Source organism: Hyperoodon ampullatus, assembly GCF_949752795.1.
Source record: "Hyperoodon ampullatus genome assembly, chromosome: 3".
Classification (NCBI taxonomy): domain Eukaryota; kingdom Metazoa; phylum Chordata; class Mammalia; order Artiodactyla; family Ziphiidae; genus Hyperoodon; species Hyperoodon ampullatus.
In genome coordinates this window covers 118,654,359-118,681,729 of record NC_136916.1, presented here as the reverse complement: position 1 = coordinate 118,681,729, position 27,371 = coordinate 118,654,359, and the positions used below count along the sequence as shown (strand labels likewise).

The window sequence follows — 27,371 nt, the reverse complement described above, 5'->3', positions numbered from 1 at the left end:
CAGAGTCTACACAACAAAGTTCATTGTACAAGAATGACAGACTTGTACAAAAAGGCAGGTGATGTGTTGTGTTGCCCATGATGAGGATATGGAAAACTTATGACACACAATGTTTTCTAAACCAAAGAAGCCTTGCCATATTTAATTTATCTTTAATTTAGGAATTAAAATTATTTTAAAAAATCTCTACTTACACAATAGCTAATGAAGTCCACATCAGATACTAAGCCTTTTTTTTAACCTATGAAAAGACATATGATGAGAGCCACTGGATGAAGAAGAATAAAACAAGGTAAATAAACAGAAAACCTGATCCCTCAAAAAACAGTTTATATGACAAAAATAGGAAAAAAATTAATATAGACAGGAGAGATATGAGAAGACAATATGTTGAGTATAAAAGATCAGGATGCTATCAAAAAGGAATAAAACATAAGAAGGCATTTTTAGAGAATAAAAATTTCATTGACTAAATTAAAAGCAAGTAGAAGGACGTGACTGCACAATGTGAATGCATAATGCCAATGAACTGCACAGTTAAAAATGGTTAAAATGGTACACTTTGTTATATATATTTTACCACACTTTAAAAAAATGAATGTGTGAACTTTTATGCAATTTGCTAAATGGGAGAATATTTCCCAGAAAAACTCCTTTTAACCAATAGCTGTGGTGGAAATTTTGTATCTACAAACAACTTATTTTTATTCTTGGAAATGGAAAGCCACTTAAAAGCAACAATGAGGAAGTAGACTGCATTATTTATACAAATAAATGTTTTCAACCCATTGACAAAAAAAAAACTTGAAAAAAAGTTGAGGAAATTTCTAAACCATGTATCAGAAAAAAAAAAAGAAAAATATGCATCAGTCCAGAAAGTACAACATCTGGTAATTAGGAAACCAGAAAGAGACATAAGAAAGAAAGAAACAAAAAGAGGAGAGGAAACTTTCAAATAATCTTAAGGAGCATTTCTCAGGGATGAAAGACAAGACTCTTCCAATTGAAAACGTCTATAAGTACGGAGTACGATAAATGAAAGAAGATCCACTCTCAGACCCTCCCTATGAGATTTCATAACATCAAGGTGAAAAAAATTAATATCTTCCATGAAAAAAAGTCTACAAAGGAAGACTGATTTGAATCATTATGGAATCAGTTACTGGAAATAGAAAAAGAGAAGAGTAATACCTTGAAAGTTTTGAAGGGATGTGATTTTCAAATTTAACTTCTATATTCAGAGAACTTAACCATCTACCCTTTGTTTGGAAGTTACCTGAACAGGAAATAAAGCAAGAAAGCAGACATGGAATCCTAGAAACAGAGAAACCAACCCATTTAGAGAAGTGAAGAGAATTCCTAGGATGACAGCTGTGAAGCAGCCTAGAGAGCAACCAACAGGTCCAATTACAGCAGGAGGATGGAGGGCTCTGCTGAAAAAGGGAACTACAGAAAACAGAAAGCAAGAGTGACAAGATGGAAAAAAGCTGAAATAATAAAGCACAAGATGCAAGAAAAAGAAAGGTAATTAGAAATTTCAGACAAGATGAAACAACTGTAAAGAGAAAGTCATGGCTCAAGTAAGAAAAAGACACAAAATATGGTATGATTTTAAGTACTTGATGGAGTTTAAAAAATCCTTTTGTCTTGATCCAAAAAACATTATTCTTTGGCACAGGGACTGACAAATTCAACCCAAAGGAAAGGAACTATAATTCTTGAACACCATATGGCCAACATAGTTAATAACATTGCTTTCTGTTTTTCAAATAGGAAAAAAATTTAAATCTTAACATCATCTGTATATAAAGCAATAAAGAATATCATTACTAATTCCACTGAAGGACAGGTGGAGAAAAGAAAATAAAATTCAAATTCTTCACCTTCATTCAACTTGTTGAACACTTTTTTAGGACAACTGGGACAATAAGAGTTCTTTACAGATCCATTTCAATGTTTTCTAGAAGTCTACATTTTGTCAGTGATTATACTGATAAACATAATTATTTAAAATACAATCTGAGTGAATGTTTGCCTTATTTTAATATTTTAACAATTGTTTGTGGATTATCTCTGACAAAGATTTCTTCCATTTTTAAAATTGATAATATCAGTGACAGAACCCATTAACAGGGAGATTAAAAGAAAATGAAATAGAGCTATTGATTCTTAGAAATGACTTTGACATGGCGAAAATTTCAGCCTGTCTGATCAAGTACCAATATATGAAATGAGAAAAATACTCCTCAGGTGACAAAAAAAAGAATGTGATCTCACTGCTATTCCCTTCTTTGCTGGCATAAACCAGATTTTTTTTTTTTTTTTTCGCAGTACGCGGGCCTCCCACTGTTGTGGCCTCTCCTGTTGCAGAGCACAGGCTCCAGACACGCAGGCTCAGCGGCCATGGCTCATGGGCCCAGCCGCTCCCTGGCATGTGGGATCTTCCCGGACCGGGGCACGAACCCGTGTTTCCTGCATCGGCAGGCAGACTCTCAACCACTGCGCCACCAGGGAAGCCCCAATCAGACTTATTTTAAGGTAGTCTTTGAGAATGTCTGTGGAGCCATATATGAGTTAGAAAATAAATATATAAAAATAAATACCTTGAGGAATACCTAAAGGAACACGTCTGTCATGGAATTTGAACATAGTATATATTAATCAATAAATATTGACAAATGCAAAAACTACAAGTGATCTTCATACACATGAAAGAGTCAGCAGCATACTGATTTTGATATCTGAGATCTTTTGGTTCTTTTAGTATAGTTAACAGTGTAAAAGAAGACTTTCAGTTCTCTAAGATCCCTTTAAGAAGTTTCCCCCGCCTTGCACTCCTGATTAACCCCACCCCACTGATTTTAAAAGGCAACAGCGGGCTTCCCTGGTGGCGCAGTGGTTGGGAGTCCGCCTGCCGATGCAGGGGACGCGGGTTCGTGCCCCGGTCTGGGAGGATCCCACGTGCCGCGGAGCGGCTGGGCCCGTGGGCCGTGGCCGCTGGGCCTGTGCTCCGGAGCCTGTGCTCCGCAAGGGGAGAGGCCACAACAGTGAGAGGCCCGCCTACCGCAAAAAAAAAAAAAAAAAAAAAAAAAAAAAAAAAAAAAAGGCAACAGCATAGCAAACAAAATTAATTTCCTTGTAAAGATCTCAAGACTATTTAATATGTAAGGAATAAAATGAACTAATAAGACTGAAAACTGCTAATGATTTTTCTGGTTGTTATTATTTGTTGGCAAATCAAACAATCTTTTAAGAAAAAATGGTCAATATAGTTTAATCAAAAAGAATTTTGCTATGTATTAGAACTTATTTATAATAATATCAACATCAATAATATCAAACAAAGATAACTTCCTGCTAGCAACACTGTGGGCAGTTTATAAATAAACTACTTCAACACTAGAACTTAGACTAGTTTCAAACAAAGCAGCATATATGGGACACCTTGCTTCACGTTCTTGTTTCAGAATATGAGCTGCCTTCTGCAATGATACTTCTGTCCTACATCAGCCCACACTGGTTATTGCTGCTCTTGCTATAGTACAGAGAGGCTGTCCCCTTTAAAAGGAAGATTTGCCAGTCTTGAAGAGTTATAAAGGACTATTAGAACCTAACTGGGGTTTTCTCTCTAGTGAGTGATTGAACTAGTATCCTGAAACACAGCTTTGAAGTATTTAATTTTCTGTGGCTCAGACTATTTTTTTGTTTTCTTTTTAATTTAAGAGTATACCCAGTTTGCAACCAAGTGATGAGGGAGGTATTCTTTAATACAGCCTAATCCTTTAAAGATTGTTTTATAAAATCAGCCATCAGGAGTCCTGAACTTTACCTGCGATCTTGCTCTTCCGTGTCAATGGTCAAGTCATCTTACCTCTCTGGTTCATCTATCAACATTAATCACTGACTATCTACCCATACATTGAAAAGATAGGTACCAGTATCCGTTAACTTTTTTGAGCAAAATAATGTCACATTGTATCTATATATTCTTTTTTTTAAAGGGAGCTCACTGGGATGAAATATTAGGGTAAATGAATATGTCATGTTGACTCTAGCTGCCAGTGGGAGTAAAATGCAAATCAGCAGCATCAACAAACAGTATTGAATTATCCACAGGCACATACCATTGTTCTGCTTCTTGTTACTCTATCTAAGTTTAACATGTTCTTATGCTTGCCACTTCTAATAAAATACAAATGCAATGACACAAAGAAATATCTGTAAAACTATTAAGCATTTCAGAGCCAGGTCAGTGTATATGGAAGCTATGATTGTAAAGTTACCCAGATTGACTTAGTGAAATGAGGGAACTAGAATCTGTCTAATTAGGTTATATTATTGAAGCTAAAACATAAAGTTTGTGTAGCTTTCTAAAAGTGTGATAATCATCTCTCACTGAGAGTAGAGCTAGAAACCAAGAGAAGTAGTCTAATCATTTATTTATTACACAAATAATTATTTAGCACCTACTATCAGACAGACAGTATATTAGATGCTGGAATAAAAATTCAAACAAGACAAAGTCCCCATCAAGGTAATTTTTGTGAATGATGTGAGGGTTAATGTTAATTTTTTAGATATAGTTATCCAGTTGCACTATCACTATTTGTTGAATAGACTTTCCTTTTCCTGTAAACTGTCTTGTCTTCACCACTGAAAATAAATAGACCATATATGTGTGGGACTCTATTCTATTCCAATGATCTACATGGTACTTCTATCCTTTCACCAGTACCAGTGTCTTCATATCTGTGACTTTATAGAATATATCTTTCAATCAGGTAGTATAATTCCTCCAATGGTTTGTTACATAAAATTGCTTTGGCAATTCTAAATCAATTGCATTTTCATATATATTTTGGAATTAGCTTGTCAATACCTATAATAGTGGTATAATTTTTATTAGGATAGTGTTAAATCTGCAGATGAATATGGAGAGAATGAATATCTTAGCAATACTGAAGACTTAGAAAAGTCTTCCCATTTATGAACACTGTGTATTTCTCCATTTATTGTACTTAGGCCTTCCATAATTACTTTCTGCACTCTGCAGTTTTCAGGGCACAGTGTCAGATTCATCCTTAAATTTTTCATAATTTTGAATGTGATCATAAAAGAAACTAAAAATTTAACTTCATTTTCTAACAGTCCATTGCTAATAGATAAAAATACAATTGATTCTTGTTTATACTGACCTGAATCCACTTATTCCAGTAGTTTTTTTGAAGATTCCTTAGGATTTTCTATGTATACAATCATATTGTCTATGAATAAAGGTAGCTTTATTTCTTTTCAATTTCCAATAATTATGGGCTTCCCTGGTGGCACAGTGGTTAAGAATCCGCCTGCCAATGCAGGGGACACGGGTTCAAGCCCTGGTCCAGGAAGATCCCACATGCCACGGAGCAACTAAGCCCGTGAGCCACAACCACTGAGCTTGTACTCTAGAGCCCGTGAGCCACAACTACTGAGCCTGCGTGGTGCAACTACTGAAGCCCGCATGCCTAGACCCCGTGTTCCGCAACAAGAGAAGCCACCACAATGAGAAGCCCGTGCACCGCAACGAAGAGTAGCCCCCGCTCACCACAACTAGAGAAAGCCCGGGCGCAGCAACAAAGACACAACACAGCCAAAAATAAATAAATAAATACATAAAAATTAGAAAGAAAAAGTTTCCAATGATTATGACTTCCTATGGGAAGTTATATTGAAGTGGTGAGTGAACTTCCCTGTCTTGTTCCCGATCTTACACAGAAAGCACTGAGTCTCATATCATTAAATATGTTAGCTGTAAGTTTTCCCCTAGATGTTCTTTATCAGTCAGATTGAGCAACTGAATGGGTTTTGAATTTTATCACATGCTTTTCCTATATCCACTGAGATAACTGTTTTTTCTTTATGTTGTTAACATGGTGAATTACACTGATTTTTAAATGTTAAACCAAACTTGCATTGCCACCTGGTCACAATGTAGTGTCCTTTTTATATACTGTTGGATTTGAGTTCCTAATTTTTGTTGAGGATTTGGCCTGTGGTTTTGGTTTTTTGTAATGCCTTCACCTAACGTAAAATTGGCATAACCAACTAAGCTGGGATGTATTCCCATCTCTTCTATTTTCTGAGAGACTTTATGTTAAGATTGCTTATTGTTTTCCTAAAATGGTTGACAAAATTCACCACTAAAACACTTGGACCTAGCATTTTTTTGTAAAATGTTTTAAACTATGAATGCAATGTCTTTAATAGACATAGGGCTGTTCAGTTTTCATTTCTTCCTATGTCAAGTATGGGTTTACTTCTAGACTCTCTATTGAATTTATCTAGATATCTATCCTTATGCTAGTACCACACAGTTTTAATTACCATTGCTTTGCGGTAAGTTTTAAAAACAGGAAGTGTGAGTCTGCTTAGTTTTTTATTTTTCAAGACTATTTTTGCTATCCTGGATCCCTTGCCATCCCATATGCAATCTCTACAAATAAGACAGGATTCTGACAGGAATTACGTTGAGTCTGTAAATCAATTTGGGGAGTGTTGCCATCTTACAATATAGTCTTCTTATCCATGCACATGGGATGTTTTCCATTTATTTTCTTTAATTTCTTTTAACAATGTTTTATAGTTCTCAAGGTGTATGAAGTGTATTCCTAAGTATTTTACTCTTTTTGATGTTATTATAAATGTTGTTTACTTGATTTCATTTTTGTTTTGTTTTTTTTGTTTTTTTGCAGTACGCAGGCCTCTCACTGTTGTGGGCCTCTCCCGTTGCGGAGCACAGGCTCCGGACGCGCAGGCTCAGTGGCCATGACTCACAGGCCCAGCCACTCCACGGCATGTGGGATCTTCCTGGACCGGGGCACGAACCCGTGTCCCCTGCATCGGCAGGCGGACTCTCAACCACTGCGCCACCAGGGAAGCCCTTGATTTCATTTTTGGATTGCTCATTGCAAATGTATAGAAATACAACTCATTTCTGCATATTGATTTTGTATTCTTCAACCTTACAAAACTTAGTTTTTAATGAATTTCATAGGATTTCCAAAAATATGATCATGTAATCTGTGAATAGAGATAGTTTTACGTCTTCTTTTCCAATCTGGAAGCCTTTTATTACATTTTCTTGCCTAACTGCCCTTGCTACAACATACAGCACAATGTTAAGAAGTGGTGAGGGTGGACATGTCTGTCTCATTTGTGATCTTAGGGAGAAAACACCCACCCTTTCATCATCAAGTATGATGTAACCTGTGGGCTTTTCAGAGATGCCCTTTTTCAGATTGAGAATATTCCTTTCTATTCTTATTTTTTTGTTTTTTTTGGGTTTTTTTAACATGAAAGGTTGTTGGATATTGTCAAATGCTTTTTCTGCATCTACTGAGGTGATCATGTGGGTTTGTTCTTTATTTTATATTATTTTTATATTAATGCATATGTGATATGTATGTGGATATGATGGTTAACTTTATATGTCAACTTAGCTGGGCCACAGTGCTCAAATAGTTGATCGGACATCCTAGATGTTTCTGTAAGGGTGGTTTTTGAATGAGATTAACATTTAAATGGGTGAACTTTGAGGAAAGCAGATTGCCCTCAATAATGTGGGTGGGCCTCACACAATCAGTTGAAGGTCTTACTAGAACAAAGACTGACCTCCCATAAGCAATAAGGAATTCTAGCAGTAGATTATCCTTGGAACCAAACTGCTACCATGGCCTTTCCCTGGTTCTTCAGCCTGATGGCCTTTGTACTTGAACTGCAATATCAGCTCTTCCCTGGGTCTCCAGACTGCCAGGCTACCCTTAAGATTTTGGATTTGTCAGTCTCCATAATCACATAATCACACGGGCTGATTCCTTAAATTAAATCTCTCTATATATGTACACACCTTATTGGTTCTTTTTCTCTGGAGAACTCTAACTAATATAGATTTTGGTACCAGGAGTAGAGTTATATATATTATAAATACCTAAAAATGTGGACATGGCTTTGGAACTGGATAGAAGGTGGAGGCTGAAAGAGTTTTGAGATGCATGTTAGAAAAAGCCTATATTGCCTTGAAGAGACTGTTGGAGAAAATATGGATGTTAAAAGGTGATTCTGGTGAGGTCTCAGATGGATTTGATGAACGTGTCTTTAGAAATTGGAAGAAAGTTGATCCTTGTTTTAAAATGGCAAACAACTTGGCCGAATTGTGTTCTAGTGCTGTGGAAAGTAGAAACTGTAAGTGATGAACCTGGATATTTAATTGAAGAGATTTCTAATATTGAAGGTGTGGCCTGGTTTCTCTTCACTGCTTAGGATAAAATGTAAGAGGAGAAAGATCAGTTGAAGGAATTTTTAAGTAAAAAGGAACCAGAACTTGAAGATTTGGAAAACTCTCAGCCTATCCATGCTGCTAAAACTGAGAAAGTGTGTCCTGGAGAGAACACTAAGACAAGACATAAAGTGATTGCAGGTGTGACTCATGGATCTAATCAGCCATTTCAGCAGAAGCTAGGAATAGACATAGGATTATATCAGGAGAAACACTGCCAGTCTGGACTAAAGGGGACAGAGATAGGACAAAATGAAGGAAGGCTGTTGGACTTCTGAGATTCTGTAAGATGAGACAATAGAGATATCCATATTGCTGCACAATATGTCATCCTTCAAGAAAGAGAAGAACAACCCTAGAGGTGGTTCAGATATCAAGAGGGCTGCTACTACAAAAACAGAATTACCATATGACCCAGCAATCCCACTCCTGGGCATATACCCAGAGAAAACCATAATTCAAAAAGACACATGCACCCCAGTGTTCACTGCAGCACTATTTACAATAGGCAGGTCATGAAAGCAACCTAAATGCCCATCGACAGATGAATGGATAAAGAAGATGTGGTACATATATACAATGGAATATTACTCAGCCATAAAAAGGAACGAACTTGGGTCATTTGTAGAGACATGGATGGACCTAGAGACTGTCATACAGAGTGAAGTGATTCAGAAAGAGAAACAAATATCGTATATTGATGCATATGTGTGGAATCTAGAAAAATGGTACAGATGAACCAGTTTGCAGGGCAGAAATAGAGACACAGATGTAGAGAACAAACGTATGGACACCAAGGGGGGAAAAGTGGTGGGGTGGGGGTGGTGGTGTGATGAATTGGGAGATTGGGATTGACATATATACACTAATATGTATAAAACAGATAGCTAATAAGAACCTGTTGTATTAAATAAATAAATTAAATTAAATTTAAAAAAAATAGGGCTGCCACTCCCACTACAGGTCCAGGGGGAGAGGCTGTCTCCTCCTTAGTTTTAGGGGGCCAGGCTCCCACCAAGGGTGAAGTGGTGACACTGCCAACCTAGAGGGCCTGGAGGTGGGGCTGCTACCTCACTGGGCCTGGAGAATAGAGCACTGAGCCAAAGAGGATTATTCTAGAGCCTTAAAGTCTAATGGATTCTGCCCCGATAGGTTTTGGACTCGACTGGGAACTGTGACCCCATTTCTTCTTTCTGATTTCTCCCTTTGGAATGGAAATGTCTAACCCTATGTTTGTCCCACTACTGGATTTTGGAAGCAGATAACTTGTCTGGTTTCACAGCTGGAGAGGAATTTTGCCTCAGGATGAATCATACCTAGTTTTGCCCACAACTGATTTAGATGAGATTTGGGACTTAGAGTGATGTTGTAATGGGTTAAGACTTTGGGGCTGTTGGAATGGGGATGAATGTGTTTTGAACGTGAGAAGGATGTATATTTTGGAGTGTTATGACTGAACTGTATCCCCTCCAGATTCATATGCTTAAGCCCTAACTCCCATGTAACTCCCAGTGCCTCCACATGTGCCTGTTTGGGGATACAGGGCTTTTAATGAGGTAGTTAAGATGAGGGCGTTCAGGTGGGCTCTAATACAACCTGACTGGCGACCTTATAAAAAGGGATCAGGGTACAGAGATAGACATCAGGGATGTGTGCACACAGAGGAAGGGTCACGTGAGAGTGCAGCGAGGTGGCCACCTGCAAGTCAAGGAGAGAGACCACAGGAGGAATCAGACCTCTGACACCTTGACCTTAAACTTCTAGTCTCCAAAACTGTGTGAAAACAAATTTTCATTGTTTAAGCTACCTAGCCTAAGGTATTTTGTTATGGCAGCCCTAGCAAAATCATAAAGTGTATTCCACTTATTGATTTTCAGGTGTTAAACCAACTTTGCTTGGTCCATGGTAAATAATTCTTTTTATATGTTGCTGGGTTCAGTCTGCTAGTGTTTGGTTTTTCTTAGAAAAAACATAACATGAAATATACTATTAGTGACATTTAGTATATTCACAATGTTGTACAATCACTATCACTATTTAGTTCCAGAACACCTTCATCAACCCCAAAGGAAATCCTGTATTCATTAAGCAGTTACTTTCCATTCCTCACTATCTCCAGGCCCTAGAAACCACTAATCTGCTTTCTGTCTCCATGAATTTGCTGATTCTGGATAATCCATGTCTAAAAAATCATGCAATATGTACCTTTGTATGTGACTTTTTTCACTTAGCATGTTCATTCACATTGTAGCATGTATCTGCATGCCATTCCTTTTTATGGCTGAAAAACATTCCATTGTATGTATATACCACACACTGTTTATCTATTCATTAGTTGATGGGCATTTCAGTTTTTTCCACCTTTTGGCTATTGTGAACAAATCTGTTATGAACATTCATGCAGAAGTTTTTGTTTGAGTATCTGTTTTCAGTTCTATTGGGTATATACCCAGAAATGCTGGGCAGTATGCTAATTCTATGTTTAACTTCTTAAGCAACCACCAAACTGTTTTCTACAGTGGCTGCACCATTTTACATTCCTACCAGCAAAGTATGAGAGTTCTGGTTTTTCTGCATCCTTGCCAATATTTGTTATTTTCCATTAAAAAAATTATAGCCATTCTGGTGGCTATAAATGTTAACTTTAATGATAATTAAAACTTTGCTGGGGGACTTCCCTGGTGGTCCAGTGCTAAAGAATCTGCCTTCCAATGCGGGAGACGTGGGTTGGATGCCTGGTTGGGGAACTAAGATCCCACACGCCTCAAGGCAACCAAGTCCGCGTGCCACAACTACTGAGCTCGTGCGCCTCAAGGAGAGAGCCCGCGTGCCACAAACTACAGAGCCCACACGCCCTGGAGCCTGCAGGCCACAACGAGAGAGAGAAAACCCGCACGCCACAACTAGAGAGAAGCCCGTGTACTGCAACTGGAGAGAAACCCAAGCAGACCGTGCACCGTAATGAAAAGATCCCACATGCCTCAACAGAGATCCCGTGAGCTGCAACTAAGACCCGATGCAGCCAAAAAAAAATAAGGCAAATAAATAAATAAATATAAAAAGAAAACTCTGCTGTATTTTGAGTTAGTTTACTATGAGACGTAGCTCTGTGACTGTGTAAACCTGGAGGATCTTCTTTCTATCAGTATACTCCCTTGCTTGAAATGAATTCACTGTATTTCTATTTAAGGTTCATCTCAGAGACTATTTTATGACAGTTCCATGATTCCATATTATACAAAAATTCATATGATAGTCTTCTGAATGGGTGCCAATACACTCTTTTATGTGATTCCAAACTCTAGTTTCAGTTCAGAGTGGGTCAAATTTTAAATAGGCATAGTATATTTATTTTAGTTTTTACCTTTTACCAGCTGTGAGGAATATGAAAGAAGCTAAGAATTAGTGTTAATATACAGGTCAAGAACAATGAGAGAAGTAGTAGATAATGCAGGAATTAATAGTATAATACATAGTATAAGAAACTGGCATAGAATTATTAAGTAAAATACTTTAAAAAAAGTACTGTATAGCTAGTCACAGGAAAAAAGTTTAGAATTATACATTCCAAAATATCATGAAAATGGTAGTGGAACTAAAGCTCACTTCTATTTTTGTAATTTTGCATTTTCTACTATAAATATTATAAATAAATTTTGCTTGGATGACTAAAATGTTATAAAATACTTTCTTTGCACAAAATAGATAGCATGCACTTATTGCTTTTTTCTTTCATAGGTTGACTTAACAATCTGTTTCTAATTTCACAAAATTATTGAAGAATATCATATAATAACCTATAAAAAGGAACATGTGAAGACTGAAGTGAATGATGTATGTTCTAAAAAATTAGACATTCTCTCTCTCTATATATATACACACACACACACATACATACACACATATTAGAAGTATAAAAACATGGTAACTTGAAAAGTTTATTCAATGCTAACTACCTCATGAGATGAAGATGCAGTCAGCAAAATTCTCACTGTGGAAACTCTACAGAACTAAGAAACCAGTTTTTCAACAAATAAATTGTAACCAAAAAAATAAAGGTGTAGTGGAAACATACAGATTAAAAAATATGTATCAACCAACTGCAATGTGTGGACCTTATTTAAATCCTCATTAAAACAAATAAATTAATAAGACATTACAACATAATGAGACAACTGAAAGTTTGAACTCTGGATATTTGAGGATATTAAGAAATTATTGTTAAATTGTTTCTAAGTGTGTTGATGGATTATAGTTATTTTTTAGAGATACATACTGTAATATTTATAGATGAAATTAAATGGTATATGAGATTTACTTTAAAATAATGCCAGAGAGTGTGCGTATATGCATGAAGGTGTGGATGGAACCAGGCTGACCAGGAGTTGATAGTTCTGGGGGCAAGTGATGGGAACATGTGAAATTCATTCTTTCTTCTTTATATATATTCAAAATTTAAAAATTCATTTAAGCTTTCAAAATGCTTTAAACTTTATGTAAATTAGAAAGTATATTTCTTTTGAGTACAAATTTTATTTTTAATGTTTTTAAGAAAAAGTTCCCGATTCCCAAGGCTCTGTTTCCCTAGGGAATACAGAATCAAAACTGAATGCAAGCAAGTTGCAGGGAAAAGTATATAGTAAAATTCCATGTATTTGAAACACCAAATTTATGTGTTTTATGTATACACACATGCCTAGGAAAAGGTAGAAGAATAAATTTTAAAATGCGAAAAACAACAACAACAACTGATGCATGTTAGCATTCAAATTTCTGCAACTTTCTCTCAATTCCATAGTGTAACACAGTATGTTCATTACAACTTCTTCATTTTTGCTTTTACTGTTCTAGGCTAGAATGCCCTTCTTCCTCCTCCTCTCTTTCTTTCAGAATCCTATTTGTTCATACCTCAATTCCCAAGCATTCCATAAAACTTTGTTTATTTCAGTCTGCAATAATTTCTCCCTTCTGTAACTTTCTATGACAATGCCAAATTATTTTATTTAACAGCATATAATCTTATATGCTCATTTTGAGTATACTTTTTCTTTCTTTCTACTTAATTTTAATTTATTTGAGGGTAATAATTGCACCTTACCCTTTGTTACTCTATTTTCTATAAAAGACTACACAATTCTTTGCATAGAGTAGGCTCTTAATACGTTCGTATAGTACTGAAAATGGTTATTTGGTTAATGATTAGTTCTAAACATAGTTAATGTTATATTAGTGATTGTGCTAGGGCACTGATAAAATAACAATACCATAACATATAAATAAAAATAAATGATTGTGGGGATAAAATTACTTTCAAGCATAGTATTTACCTTTGTTGTCTGACATATGATATAATGCTAGAGCTTAAAGGTTCTTAAAAAAAATTCAGAGGCAGTCTATAAATTCAGACACTGACTGCGGTTGTAATTCATAGAGTTTGGCTGAACACAGACAAAGACTGTTGAACTCCAAAGCAGGTCAGGTTCTTTTACCATTTTAGTATGTCTTTAACGTGGTCTCAGAGGTGTGTTTTATGTGATAAATATATCAAGCATATCCAAATCAGGAGAATAATGCTGAAGTACAAGTTTTGCCTTAGCATTATTTATGAGAGAGGCAGGGGTTGGGGAAGCTGTCTAGCAGATAGAGTAAAAGGTCCAAGTATAAGACGGGTTAGGTAATATTTATACTTCTGTTACTGGCCCTGATGTGACCTAGAGCATGTTAGTTTATAGCTCTGTGCTTCAGTTTCCTCATCTGTGAAAAGGGATAATACCTCACAAGGATGTTGAAGAAGATAATGTTTGTATTGAACTACAAGATACAAGATAGAAAGAATAAGGAACATAGCTTTAAAATTACATCCTTATTATTTTCTGGGGTAGACTTTAAAACAGAAAACATGGTATACTTTGTGTACTCTATAAAAATATATTTTTCATAGAGTAGAAAAAATTGAAGAACTATTAAATTTCTAATTCTCAATAGATTTCTGAACATTAGAATTTTCCTGTGTGAAAAACAACACCTGAAAATAAACTGTTAATCAAAAAGGGCCAAATCTAAGTTGAAGCACATCACTTTGACTAAATATTTTTCTAAGTGTCCCGTAACAAGAAAAAAATTAACGCTCTAATTCCAGTGAGAACTTGTTCCCAAAGAAAAATCAAATGATTCTGTATTGCAGTCACGATATTGTATTTTGAGCCAAAAACACTAAAAATATTTGAAATGCATTAATAGAATCTCAAAGAAAAGCGAATGATAGATCAGTATAAACTCAGCATAGGCATTATAACAACAATGGTTCACACTTATTAAATACCTAAGTCTGTACTCCGGTATGGTACAAATCATTTGACACACATTATTTCATTTGATTTCTCTCAAAAATAATATGATTCAGATATTAGTACAATTCCAATTTTACAGGTCAGGAAATTGAGGCTTAGAGAGATAATTACCTATCAAAGGTCACCTCAGCTAGGAAGTCAGAATCTACACCATCTGTCTTACTACAGTGTTAGCTAGGAATTAAAACACTATGTTGTACCAAAAGAATGACTGCAAAACAAAAATTTTACTAATACAAAGATAAAGACCCAATTAACTCAGATTTAGAAATAAGCGAAGTTTTCTTTATATAAATTATAACTTAAGTCTGTTTATGTCACCTTTTAATCATGTTACTAATTATAAACCCAAAACAAATATCTATTAAAAATCAAGTCAGAGAATAACACTTGACTTCTTGGTTTCACTTAGTTTTCAGGTGACAGAGTACAATAAGTAGATGAGTGGTTATTTCAATTTTGAATCATATACAACAAAACAAAACAAATAAACAAAGAACAAATGAAACCAAACTAGAGTTAGAAAACTTATACATCTCAATTATGAGCCAACAGTGTGTCCAACTTTCCAGATCAAAATCTCAATTCTCACATCTTTTCATATAATTGATGTTTTAGAAAATTTTTATGTTTTACAGTTCAGATCAGTTAACCAAGCTAGATAAGACAACTAAACTTTCTACAGATTAAAGCAAATTAAAATTTTTATCAGCTCGGTAATGTCTAATAAAACTAAACTAAAAAGATACCTAGGCTTTTGAATTTCTTCACTGTTTCATGAAATAACAGAATATTGTTTATTTCTGATCTAATCTGAACCAGTTATTTGGGGATAAAACTGGAACTATAATAGTAGAATACTGACCATCACAAAACCCTTAAAAAACCCAACGGGAACAAGATATACTGCATAACAACATTTAAAACTTAACTAAAGAAAATAGTAAATTAAACCCTAATAAATTCTGAAGTTTCATAAATACCTGAGGTCTGAAATAGCAAGGGGAAAAAAACATTTTAATATTGACCTGAGTTCATAAAACACATTTTTGTTTGGAAATACAAGAAAAACATTCAATTAAGTCTTTTTTGACCTTTGCAAACTTTTGGAACATCACCTTAAACTTCAAAGAACAACTACTTCATGATTTAAAGAGTGAAGACTCTAACTACTTCATAGATAATTGAGACTGGAATATTTACACATTTAAATACTCAACTGCAGGTAAACATTTGTCCTTTTGGGAGAGGCCCAGGTGGAAGGGCCCCCTGGCAAAAAGACAATGTTAAGTCCCGGATATCTGACCGTACTGCCAGTGCCACCCAGTCTTAAAAATATTGCTGGATCATCATTATCATCCTCAGTCAATATTTACTAAGCTCTTTATGACAGCAGTCGCATTAGAAAGTTTATAAAAATCAAGAGCAGCTAAAGATGTCAGTTTATTGTATCTTGGTCTGTAAGTTAACTTTGATATTTTTTTTTTTGCAATTAATGAATCAATGTTTCTGAACAAAGGTCTTTATTATTAGCTATTATTTCCATTTATTTTAAATATTTTAAACTGGGTTAGATTCAATAAAACTTTAATACATTTAATAATGTATATATGCAGAAAGAGGAAACATTTATAATGCAAACATGCTAAATAAATCTAATTGTACTGATTGAAGTCTCTTGAAATATGAAGGAATTTTCTCCTTTCATTGTCATTTCTGGCCATAACTAATGTTCATAGGATTGAAGTTTTGTTTTTCTGTTTTTTTTTTCATACTATGTCATAGTATTGACATTCAGTCCAGTAGTAGGGAATGAAGTTTTTAAAAAGGCACCCTTTTCCTCACTAACCTATCATGGGCCCCCACTTCTACCAAGTGGCAGAAGAATGTTATGATTAACACTTCTTTTAAAGTTTCTAATATTTTTCTTAACATTTTATTTTTTAAAGTGCTTGAATTTCTGAAATGTAAAGTACTTTAAAAAGTCGTTTAAAATATTTGGCAAACTTAAAACATAAATGAGGTTATCATTTATAGGCATCTATTTCGTAAGGTAAGTGAATCTACTTTGGATTATCATTCCCTTATATATCTGATTGTGTTGTAAAGCACAACACTAATAAAATATATTAAAGAGATGAACTTCACTGATATAAATATATTATACATGCACATATGTAGACATTACAGACCTATTTTTCATAGAAGCTTATTTTCTTCTAGGCATCAAATTTAATTTGTGCAGGTTATTATGAATAAAGGCATTAAAACTTGCAAACTCATTTTTATATAAAAGTAATGTATACACATAAAAAATTCAAACACTTGATTAGGTTATGAATGCAAGTTAAAATTTCCTCTCCTCTCATTCACCACACATATAATAAACCTAACTTCTAGACACAGTTCCACTTCTCAGAACACCTGCTGTTGAGTTTCTGATGTATTAGAAAAAATTTTATTGACCATTAAGGATGCACCAAGCACAGATTCAGGTATAAGATGCAATGGTGAATAAACAAAATCCTGGTCCTTGCAGAATTTAATTTCTCGAGGACAATCCACAAATGTAGTATAGTGTCATGTAGGCTTATTTCCATTATTAATGAATTATTAATTTCCATTATTAAGAAAAATAAAGGAGAGTAACAAATAGAGTGATGCAGTGAGGAGGTAGGTTATTTTAGACAGCGTGGTCAGGGACATTTAAGCAGAAAGTGGAGCAAAGTGAGAAGCTGACTTGTGACACCGGGGTGGGGGTGGGAGGTAGATCACTCCAAGCAGAGAAAAAAATGTCAAAGTCCTGTGATGGGAGCATTCTTAGAATGTTTGAGATAATAAGGGAGCTGGTGTGGCTGGAGTGAAGCAAGAGTAGACACATACGTGTTAAGAAATGAGGTTAGAGAGGTAGCCAGGGGCCAGTGCATAGTTGTATGTGTACAAATACTTCTTTTATAATTAAGTAAGAACACAACATACATCAGGGGGTCACAAATTTAAATGCCTATATGATTAAGGCAGTTGATGTTAAATGCATGAAGTAGGCAGGATGGAAAATGTGGTAAAATGGTAAATGCATGCCCCTTTTAGAGAGGGTAGCTTCTATGAAGCCTCAGCTAATTGCTGAAATACACAGGTGTGATGGTTAATTTCATTTTATGTGTCAACATGGCCAGGCTATGGTGTCTGCATGTATGTTCAAACACCAGTCTAGATGTGGTTGCAAATTTATTTTTTAGATATGATTAATATTTAGATCAGTGGGCTTTGCGGAAAGCAGCTTACTGTCCATAATATGGATAGGCCTCATCCAATCAGTTGAAGGCTTTAAGAGAAAGACTGAGATCTCCTGAGGAAGAAGGAATTCTGCATCTTGGAACTCACAACTGCAACATCAGCTCTTTCCTGGTTCTCCAGCCTGCTGGCTTGTCCTGCAGATTTCAGATTGACCAGCCCTCACAAATGCATGAGCCAATTCCTTAAACTAAATCTCTCTCCCTGTATATACACAGTCTATTGGTTCTGTTTCTCTGGAGAACCCTAACACACATGCCATGCTAAGGGTCCCCACAGTGGGCAGATCTTCCAGTGTTGTTTTTTTCACTATAAGAAACAATATTGCAAATGAACATGGGATAATGATACTGCTTCCTAAGCTTTTTTTTTAATCCTAAATTTCAAGAAAGGTAAAATCCAAACAAATATTTCTGATAATGATTTTCATATCTGAACACTGTTGGCCTGAAAAAAAAAAAGAAACTTTGTTGGCAGATGATACTTTCTTTATCATATGGAGACCTCATCTTGCCCCACACCCCCACAACTGACTAACTGAAATGGCGAAGTAAGTCCATGTTATCTCCAATCATTTACTCATCATTGTTCTTATTACGTGTATTACACAGGCTACCATTCTGCAGAAGAAACTTTTAATCTGAAGAAACTTTCAATCTAGTGTTAAATTTGATTATTTATTCATTTGCTTGGCAAATATTTACTGAAGGCCTATTATATATAAAGAATAGAAGCCCTAGCAGGGAAATTAAGAGAAATATTCATACAACTATTACATAGGTAAGCATGAGGTATGTATTGTGAGAGAGCAGTGTGAATAATTATGGTAGTTAATTTTAGGTAGAATGAGATCATTTCTGGTTGAGAAGATCAGAAAAGATTACCAGAACAGTTAGTACTTAAATTGTGTTCTAAAGGCTCAATAAGAATCTGATAGGTTAGAGATGGAGTATTCCAGGGGGAATAAGGTGACATAAAAGAAAGCACTGGGGCTTCCCTGGTGGCGCAGTGGTTAAGAATCTGCCTGCCAGTGCAGGGGACACGGGTTCGAGCCCTGGTCTGGGAAGATCCCACATGCCGCGGAGTGGATAGGCCCGTGAGCCACAACTACTGAGCCTGCGCATCTGGAGCCTGTGCTCCGCAACGGGAGAGGCCGCGACAGTGAGAGGCCCGCACACCGCGATGAAGAGTGACCCCCGTTTGCTGCAACTAGAGAAAGCCCACGCACGGAAACGAAGACCCAACACAGCCAAAAGTAAATAAATAAATAAATAAATAAATAATAATAAAAAAAGAAAGCGCTGAAGTGGGAAATTTGGTGGGGGGTGTGTGTCTAGGAAAGAGCGAACAATTCATTTTGAGAGTGCAAGTAATAATTGATTTAGTATAACGGATATTTGTTGAGTGCCTACTATGTGTAAGGCAGTGTACTAGCATCAGTGACACAAATATGAATGAAACCAGAAGGTAAAAAGGTGATTAGTGGAATACTAAATCAGAAAAAGAGGTGGCAAAACAACAAAAAAAAGAGGTGGCGGCAATATCTAGGGTTCATGAGTGTTAGGTTAAAGAGTTTGGAATTTATTGTATAGGTAAAGTGGTATTACTAAATACTGTTGATGGCTGATTGAGAGGTTGAAAATAACGTTTCAGGCATCTTAAGAGGAGTAAGGAATGGAGACAAGTAGATGAAGTAGCTAGAAAAGCCTCAGCATGAAAATATACAAGTCTGGTCTAAGGCAGGAACTTTGCAAAGAAGGAGACATTGCAAGGAAAAATCTAGCAAAACTTGGTTACTAATTAAATTTGTAAAAAGGGACAAGTCAAAGATTACCTATGTAGAAGGCAACAGGCATCTGTGGAACTATAATAATAGTGCCGAGAACAAGGGAAACACGTTACTTTTTTGTTTAACAAAATAAAAAACTAAATTTTTCTCAAGCTGATAAAAATAATGTTAATAGATGGCAAACTCCAGGATCTATAATTGGCAAGCCCAATCTAACTTTGGACCTTTTGCTAACCACAATGATTAAATGGCAAAATATTTTGTTAAATGTTTTTTTTTTTTTTTTTTTTTTTTTTTTTTGCAGTACGCGGGCCTCACACTGTTGTGGTCTCTCCCGTTGCGGAGCACAGGCTCCGGATGCGCAGGCTCAGCGGCCATGGCTCACGGGCCCAGCCGCTGCGTGGCATGTGGGATCTTCCCGGACTGGGGCACGAACCGGTGTCCCCTGCATCGGCAGGCGGGCTCTGAACCACTGCGCCACCAGGGAAGCCCTGTTAAATGTTTTTAAAAGAGAAAGCTGGGCCATTTTATAGAATAAAAAAGAGCAACTGAGAGCTATACATGTTGAATTTTAGTCTTATTCTTATAACTTACTGTTAGAATAAGGCACAGAAAATAGTGAAACTCAGTAATGCAAAAAAAATGTCCGTTTGGATACAAAGTCATAGAAGACATAAAATATTTTGTGAGAAATAGCCTCTGTAGTAATTTGTTGTCTTATATGTCAATAAAGCAAAAACTTTTAGAGTATTTTGATCAATGATACTATTAATACATTTCCTTTGCACAGTACTTTACAGTTTTCAAAAAACATTCAACTAAATCATCTCCCTGATTTTCATAATTATTTGTTCATAGGTGAAGTAACTAACATACAGGTGCAACTCATTGGTATAAGAAGATAGTTCTTGATTCTAAACATCACTAAACAAAAAACTTAATCTGCCTCATATAAAAGGGTTATAAATTTCACAGAATGTTAGAACCAGAGAAAGCCTCAAGTCCAAGTTAAAGAAACTGAAACCTAGAAAGCTTGCAGCTTGCCTACATTAAAAAAAAAAATCTGATCAATGGGAAAGATGGAAGAATTCAGGTACTCTTTTTTTCTTTTTATTACTGCTTTGGCAGTATGGTACCTTGACACAGCTCCATGATAGTTAGTCCCTATAGAAAATATATATATGACAAAATGTTTATGTCTTTGGGCAGTCCAGTTAGCACAACTGATTAGAACATAGAACTAAGAGGTCAGGATCGAGTGTTCAACCCCTCTTGATGAGGGATTTGCATTGAGAAAAATGTTGCTTCATGGCTAGAGTTTGCATGCTATCATTACTACTGATTGTCTAATTGATGTGTAGTTCTGACTAAAAGAACACATAGTTGAATGAAAAACTATCACCATCACACACACACAAAAAACCCAACCAGTTCCTAGTGACAGTCAGTAATATTTCTGATTGCTAAAGATAACATATATACAGACAAAAAAATGGACATAGGAAGTAAAAAAAGACCCACACTAAATAAAATTTATAAAAAGAATGTAGAAGATAAGCACTTCACCCTCTTTTTGAGTATATTTTACATGGCTTCTACCTTTATGGCTTCTGTGACTTTGAAATGTAGTATGTCATGAACCCAGTAAGTAGGATTTATTTTTAGTCCTGTATTCACTATGCCAAACACTTAACTATTCTATTTAATTATTTTAAAAAATACTATTACAATTATAGGAAACATATCACCTTAAAATATGAAGCACATTATTCAATATTTTTGGTCTAGAATGCGAAATTTACCATGTTCTGAAAGGCATCACAACTTCTCACTTGGAATTACACAAAACATAGAAAAAATTTAAAACATAATCTGCTACTATTACAAGTATATTAAATCCTAGTCTACTGGCACTAAACAACAGGATCATTCTTATCTACACAGTTGAATTTATACTTTCTTTAAGCAAAAGGAAATATAAGGAAGCACTATAAAATCAGCAAACATTGAAACTTAGGCTTTCTCTCGATTAGAAAAGAGTTTGTTATTATTATGCCTCCTGAGCTTAGGAATGCAGCACTACAGGTTTAAAGAACAGGAAAAGATCATTACTAAATACAAATCTAACTCTTAAAAGTTTAAGATTCTTCCGTGATGAAACTGTTTAGACTAATGAAGCTGTTGCAAATGAATTCAGTATTCAGCACAAAGGAGGTACTAAGACTTTACTAATAGCACTTTAGTAATATGTAAAATTTATTTTAAAGCTTCTCATTGCTATTCCTCTCCTGCTATCCTTTCCGCTTTAATGTGAAACAGCCATCAGTTATAATGGTAAGTTTAGTATCCCTACCCATTCACCTCACTTGCCTCTGTCTCTTAAGTGTGCCAAAGGATACAAAGGGCCAACATTTCCTTTTCTTAGTATTCAAAGTCTTCTAAAACTCAAAGGAAACAAACAGAATAGAGAAACCTCGTAATATCAATATATACTTCCATATTCCTTATTTCCATTCAGGGAAATGGAATGCTTATAATAACAGTAGCTCTTAGCATAACCCAGCAAAAGAAAATGATTTTTGGAAAAAAATTTTAAAAGAATAAGGCCAGTATCACTAATTGGTAGAAGTAAAGGCAAGATAGAATAAATGTCATCAGCATATTTTAATCTGCTCCTAACACTAATATTCTCTTCTGCTTTGGCTGCTGGAAAGTCTTGAGAGCCAGACTTATTCTTGAGGCTTATTCTTTCCCCGTTTCATGGCATACATTCAAGATGACTTACTCCTGGCTCTAGCTTACTGTCTTATTCCTAGATTTTTCTCAGTGTATTTTTTCTTAATCATTGATGAATAACTTCCTTTGACATGACAAAATACATGTATGTATATATGTATATGTATATATATATTTGCATGTAAAACTGATTTGCATAACTGAAAGTGCATTTTTTCTTAAACTGTATTTTAAAAATCCATTATCTATGATGATATACATACAAACATGCAAACACACATGAAAATTACAGAATTAGTCTTGGTTTTCTTCACAATAAATATGGAACTTTTCCCTTGTCCTCTATAACAGACAAAACTTTGAAGAAAAAATGGTAATATCTCTATGAATTTGTTGTGTTTCACGTATGGATTTGTAACCACCATCTATTCAGGTGTGTAAGAAATATTGTTTACTTTCACTTAAAGCAGAATCTGAGATTCCAGGAAATTTAAGCTTTGTTGTTTTGGGTTATTGCCTCTTCCCTCCTAGGATTCTACATCCCAGGGATCTTACTCCTGTTCCATTTAAAATAAATTTCTGTATATCCTCACAGAATGTTCTCTATACCTTAAAAAAAAGGAACTATTAATTGTGAGCTTAAATTTATTAACATTCACAGCTATTCTTATATCCTTCGCTCCTGTCTATAAGCACAAAGTGACCATCTTCCTGTTCAAGGCAAACCCTTCTGCAGATTCTCAATTCCATCTCTTTCTAAATTTGGGGGAATTCTGTTCTCTCTTTTGGCTCCTTCCTATGAGCCATGAACATGCTCAAGCGTCTGCCATTTTTCAAAATCAAAAAACAAAATCCTTAACCCACATTCCTTTCTTCTCAACTATCATTAACATCTTTCTTATTCAAGTTTATTCAAGGATCACTTTATAGTCCAAATTTCTATGCTTCTTTCCCTCAAATCACTCTTGAACTTACAAAAAACTGGCTTCTATACCTAATACTCTATTAAAACTACTCTTGTAGAGGTCACTAATGACCACCTAATTTCAAACAAAAAGGATACTTTTGCCCTCATCTTACTTAACCATTCAGAAACATCTGACTTTTTAAAAAAAAATCTCCATCCTTGGCTTCAGTGATATCATAGTTTTTGATTCTACTCTTACCTCACTGACTTCTTGTTGTAAAAATAAGTTTATCTTAACATTAGTTGAGCACTAACAACAAGCCAAATACTGTGTTAAGAGCTTTATATACTTAAAATAACTCTGTAAGATACATACTATAATTCTCATTTTACAAAAAAGAAATGGTCTTGGAGAGGTTCATTTATATAAGGTCATGCAAGGCAGGACTGTCAACTGCAAATCCCTGTAGCTTAACGACATCATTAGCAGATTTTTTTTTAAAAGTATCAGTGAGAGGGGTCCTTGTGAAGCTTATCTTTGAGCCAATAATTGTTAACTTTTTGTTTAGAAGAGGTTATTTAGCTCTGTTAGATTCATGTAGATTAAAAAAAGTCTTTGAAAGATAACTGTTTAAGCTTCATAATTTTCAAAAATCTTTCAATAATCTTCTGCAATTCAGCAAAGAGAAGGAGCATCAAGAACCAGTATCAAGGTTTGTTTTTCAGTAAGTAAAGTCAATTTTTGCAAGGTTATAGCATTGCTCTCAGCATTCTCAGACACTGTCACTTTAACAACAGAGCACCTGCTGTCCTATCTCACAAGGACGGCAGGAGAGGTTTCCATAAAAACTCTCCCTACCAATGGGATGAAACTACTACATACCATACTGCAATATCCAAGGTCTGGGCACAAATCACACATTATTCATAAGTCTTAATAAAGGGTTTAATAAATGCTTCTATTATTCTACCAAGAAGCAACCCTAATTTAATGCACTTAACTGAAGTGTGAATGTAAAATGGCAGCCTTCAAACTTGGCTGCACATGGGAATTTCTAAGGAGCTTGAAACACACTGATAGCTGAGTCTTACCCCAAGAGATTCTGAAGTAATTGGCCTGCGATGGGATGGGGATCAGGATTTTTAGAGGCTCCTCAAGTGATTCTAATGCACAGTTACAGTTGAGAATTCACTGGTGTAAAATACAGAGGAAAGACTGTTACATTTACTCTCTTAAAAAAAAAAAAAAGGATGGGATGTCTTCAACTGCTATCAGGGTTCTGCTTACCTATGTGCCTACTGATTCTAACTGCAAGCAAATGATTCCCCACAGGCAGTCATCAAACAAACATACTTGGTATTTGATAACAGTATTAGTTTCCTAGGGCTGCTGTGACAAAGTACCCAAACTAGGGGGCTTAAAACAACAGAAATTTATTGTCTCACAGTTCTGGAGGCTATAAGTCCAAAATAAAGGTTTCTGCTGGGTTGTGTCCTCTTTGACAGCTATAAGGGAGAATCCTTCCATGCCTCTGCTAGCTTTTGGTGTTTGCTGCCAGTCCTTGGTATTCATGTGCTTGTAGATGCATCACTCCAGGCACAAGGCTGTCTTTGCCCTGGGTCTTCATATAGTCTTCCCTCTATGCTTGTGGCTCTGTGTCCAAATTTCTACTTTCTATAAAAACTTCAGTCATACTGGGTTAAAGCCCATGCTAATGACCTCATTTTAACTTGATTAGCTCTGTAAAGACCCTATTTCCAAATAAGATCACATTCTGAGGTACTAGGGGCTAAGACTTCAATATATTTTTTTGAGGGACACAATTCAACCCGTAACAATAACCAATTACTGTATATGTCAATAACATTGCTCCAAAACATGGGTTCTTCACAGGAGGATGGGAAAAAATTTTCATCTTTATTTTTCACTCTCATGTTAAATACAGTATTTCCTACAATTATGAACACAGGCAACAAACTATAGTAGTATTATTAGTGGCTCTTGAGAGTTTACGCCATAGAAACCACTGGTATTTTCATGTCACATTTCAGTGTTTGCAGTTATCCTCAAAATACCATTTACAGTCATTACTACTTTGAAATTACAGTTTTTAATAGACTTGCTGTTAGATCTAGTTATTTAATTATTAATATATTAATAATGTATTAATAATGGCACATATTTTATTTCAGTAAAACTGATTTTGATTTAATTACATTTTATGCACTTATATTTTAAGAGGGGGACCAAATTAAAAAAAAAATCTTTCAATAACCTACAGCCCCAGTTAGTGAATTCTTACATTTCAGACGAGGTTTTTAAAATCTTTGTGAGTATTAAAAAATACGCAGGGCATTGTACATCACTTTTCAAACCTTTTTTTTTTTTTTAGACTATGATCCACTGTGAGAATATATATTTTATTTTTGCGGTTCACGGGCCTCTCACTGTTGTGGCCTCTCCCGTTGCAGATCACAGGCTCCGGACGCGCAGGCTCAGCGGCCATGGCTCACGGGCCCAGCCGCTCTGCGGCATGTGGGATCTTCCCAGACCGGGGCATGAACCCGTGTCCCTTGCATCGGCAGGCGGACTCTCAACCACTGCGCCACCAGGGAAGCCCGAGAATATATATTTTAAATACAGCCCAAGACACAATCTTATTTCTCTCTCACACAACACAAAACTGAAACAAAAATATCACAAAACAATATTTACCCTTTCTGCACTCTGACATTTTCTATTCTATTTCTTTTCATTAAAAAATGCCAGTGTGACCTACTGAATTAATTTCACAACTACTCTTGGAGCATAAATTAAATAAGTCTTAAGAATCCTTTAGTGGCCTTCCTTTAGAAACTTCTCATACTATGATAGGTGAAAGGCTATTATTAACTGCTTTTCATGTACTATTTAAAAAATGTATGCCATCATTTTAGAGGTGCCATTTAGATGAGCAATTGTTCAAGAGCTAAGCAGCTTCCATTTAGACAACTAGTTAAGAGTTATGTAAATTTTATAATTCCCATTTTATAATGGGAGTCTAAACTTATACTTTACCAAATACAGGAAGGAAAAAAGGTACAATAATTAATATTTTATGCCTGAATCATTTTGAAACTACAAAAATGTCTTAAGTGAATAATGTTTAATTTCATTGAGGTATTTCCTCATTCACCACTATAAAATTAGGTAGAAACATTTCCCAAACTAACATTTATTTATGCCTAGGATAAAAAGAATTTTACCTGTAGTAAACTCGAAGTGTCTGGATTTCTTCTTCCAGTTTTTTGTATTGTTGAACTGCAGTTTCTCTGGCTTGTTGCATAGCTAACAACTTTGCCTGCAATTAATATTTTAAGAAACTTAATATTAGTTTGGTACATTAAAATACAGTACTATAGTATGAATAGAAGTTTAATTTCTGGGAGTTTAAAACCTATCATATTTTTAGTAGTGGTTCATAATTTCCCACAAAATAACCCAATTATATTAATAACAGAAATACTAAAGACATGAACATATTAAATTTACCAACTTTGCTCATTACTAAACTTCAACCTTATTCACCTGTATCATCAGATATATGCCTTTCTGCAATGTTTAACTTTATACACAGAATTCAGAAAGTGGAACGTGGGTTCAGAGCATTATCTAGAGATAAGCGCAGTGGGTGTTTCACATATAAATTTTATGTGGCTCCACTGCCTGATTGCTAGATTTTCTTTTAACTTTATTAATAGAAACTCAGAAAATTCTAAATATGTTAAGTCATCTTTGATATTTAACATGAAAAAAAATACACAAGACTACAACCTGATTCTTACAGATATGATTTAACCTCTTCAATTCCTTTTCTGCAGGAAAAAAAAAAAAATCTCTAAAGGGAGAATGGCAGCAATCTTGAATGTTAGAAATATTTTATTCAAGGGATGTTATTGTTCGCCTCTGCCTATAATACTCAAATTTTAAAGAGTCTTAAT

At 35.3% G+C, this 27,371-nt stretch overlaps 1 protein-coding gene across 1 annotated transcript in view; it reads right to left on the bottom strand.

The window, feature by feature from the left end:
• The window catches only part of MIPOL1 (mirror-image polydactyly 1), a gene marked incomplete at its 5' end in the record, with an annotated part of 262,383 nt that overhangs the window by 83,993 nt on the left and 151,019 nt on the right, over nt 1-27,371 (bottom strand). Inside the window, one exon of the mRNA XM_079699165.1 lies at nt 26,637-26,731. Coding sequence (XP_079555291.1) covers nt 26,637-26,731 — 95 coding nt within the window. The remainder of the gene's footprint in view (nt 1-26,636; nt 26,732-27,371) is intronic.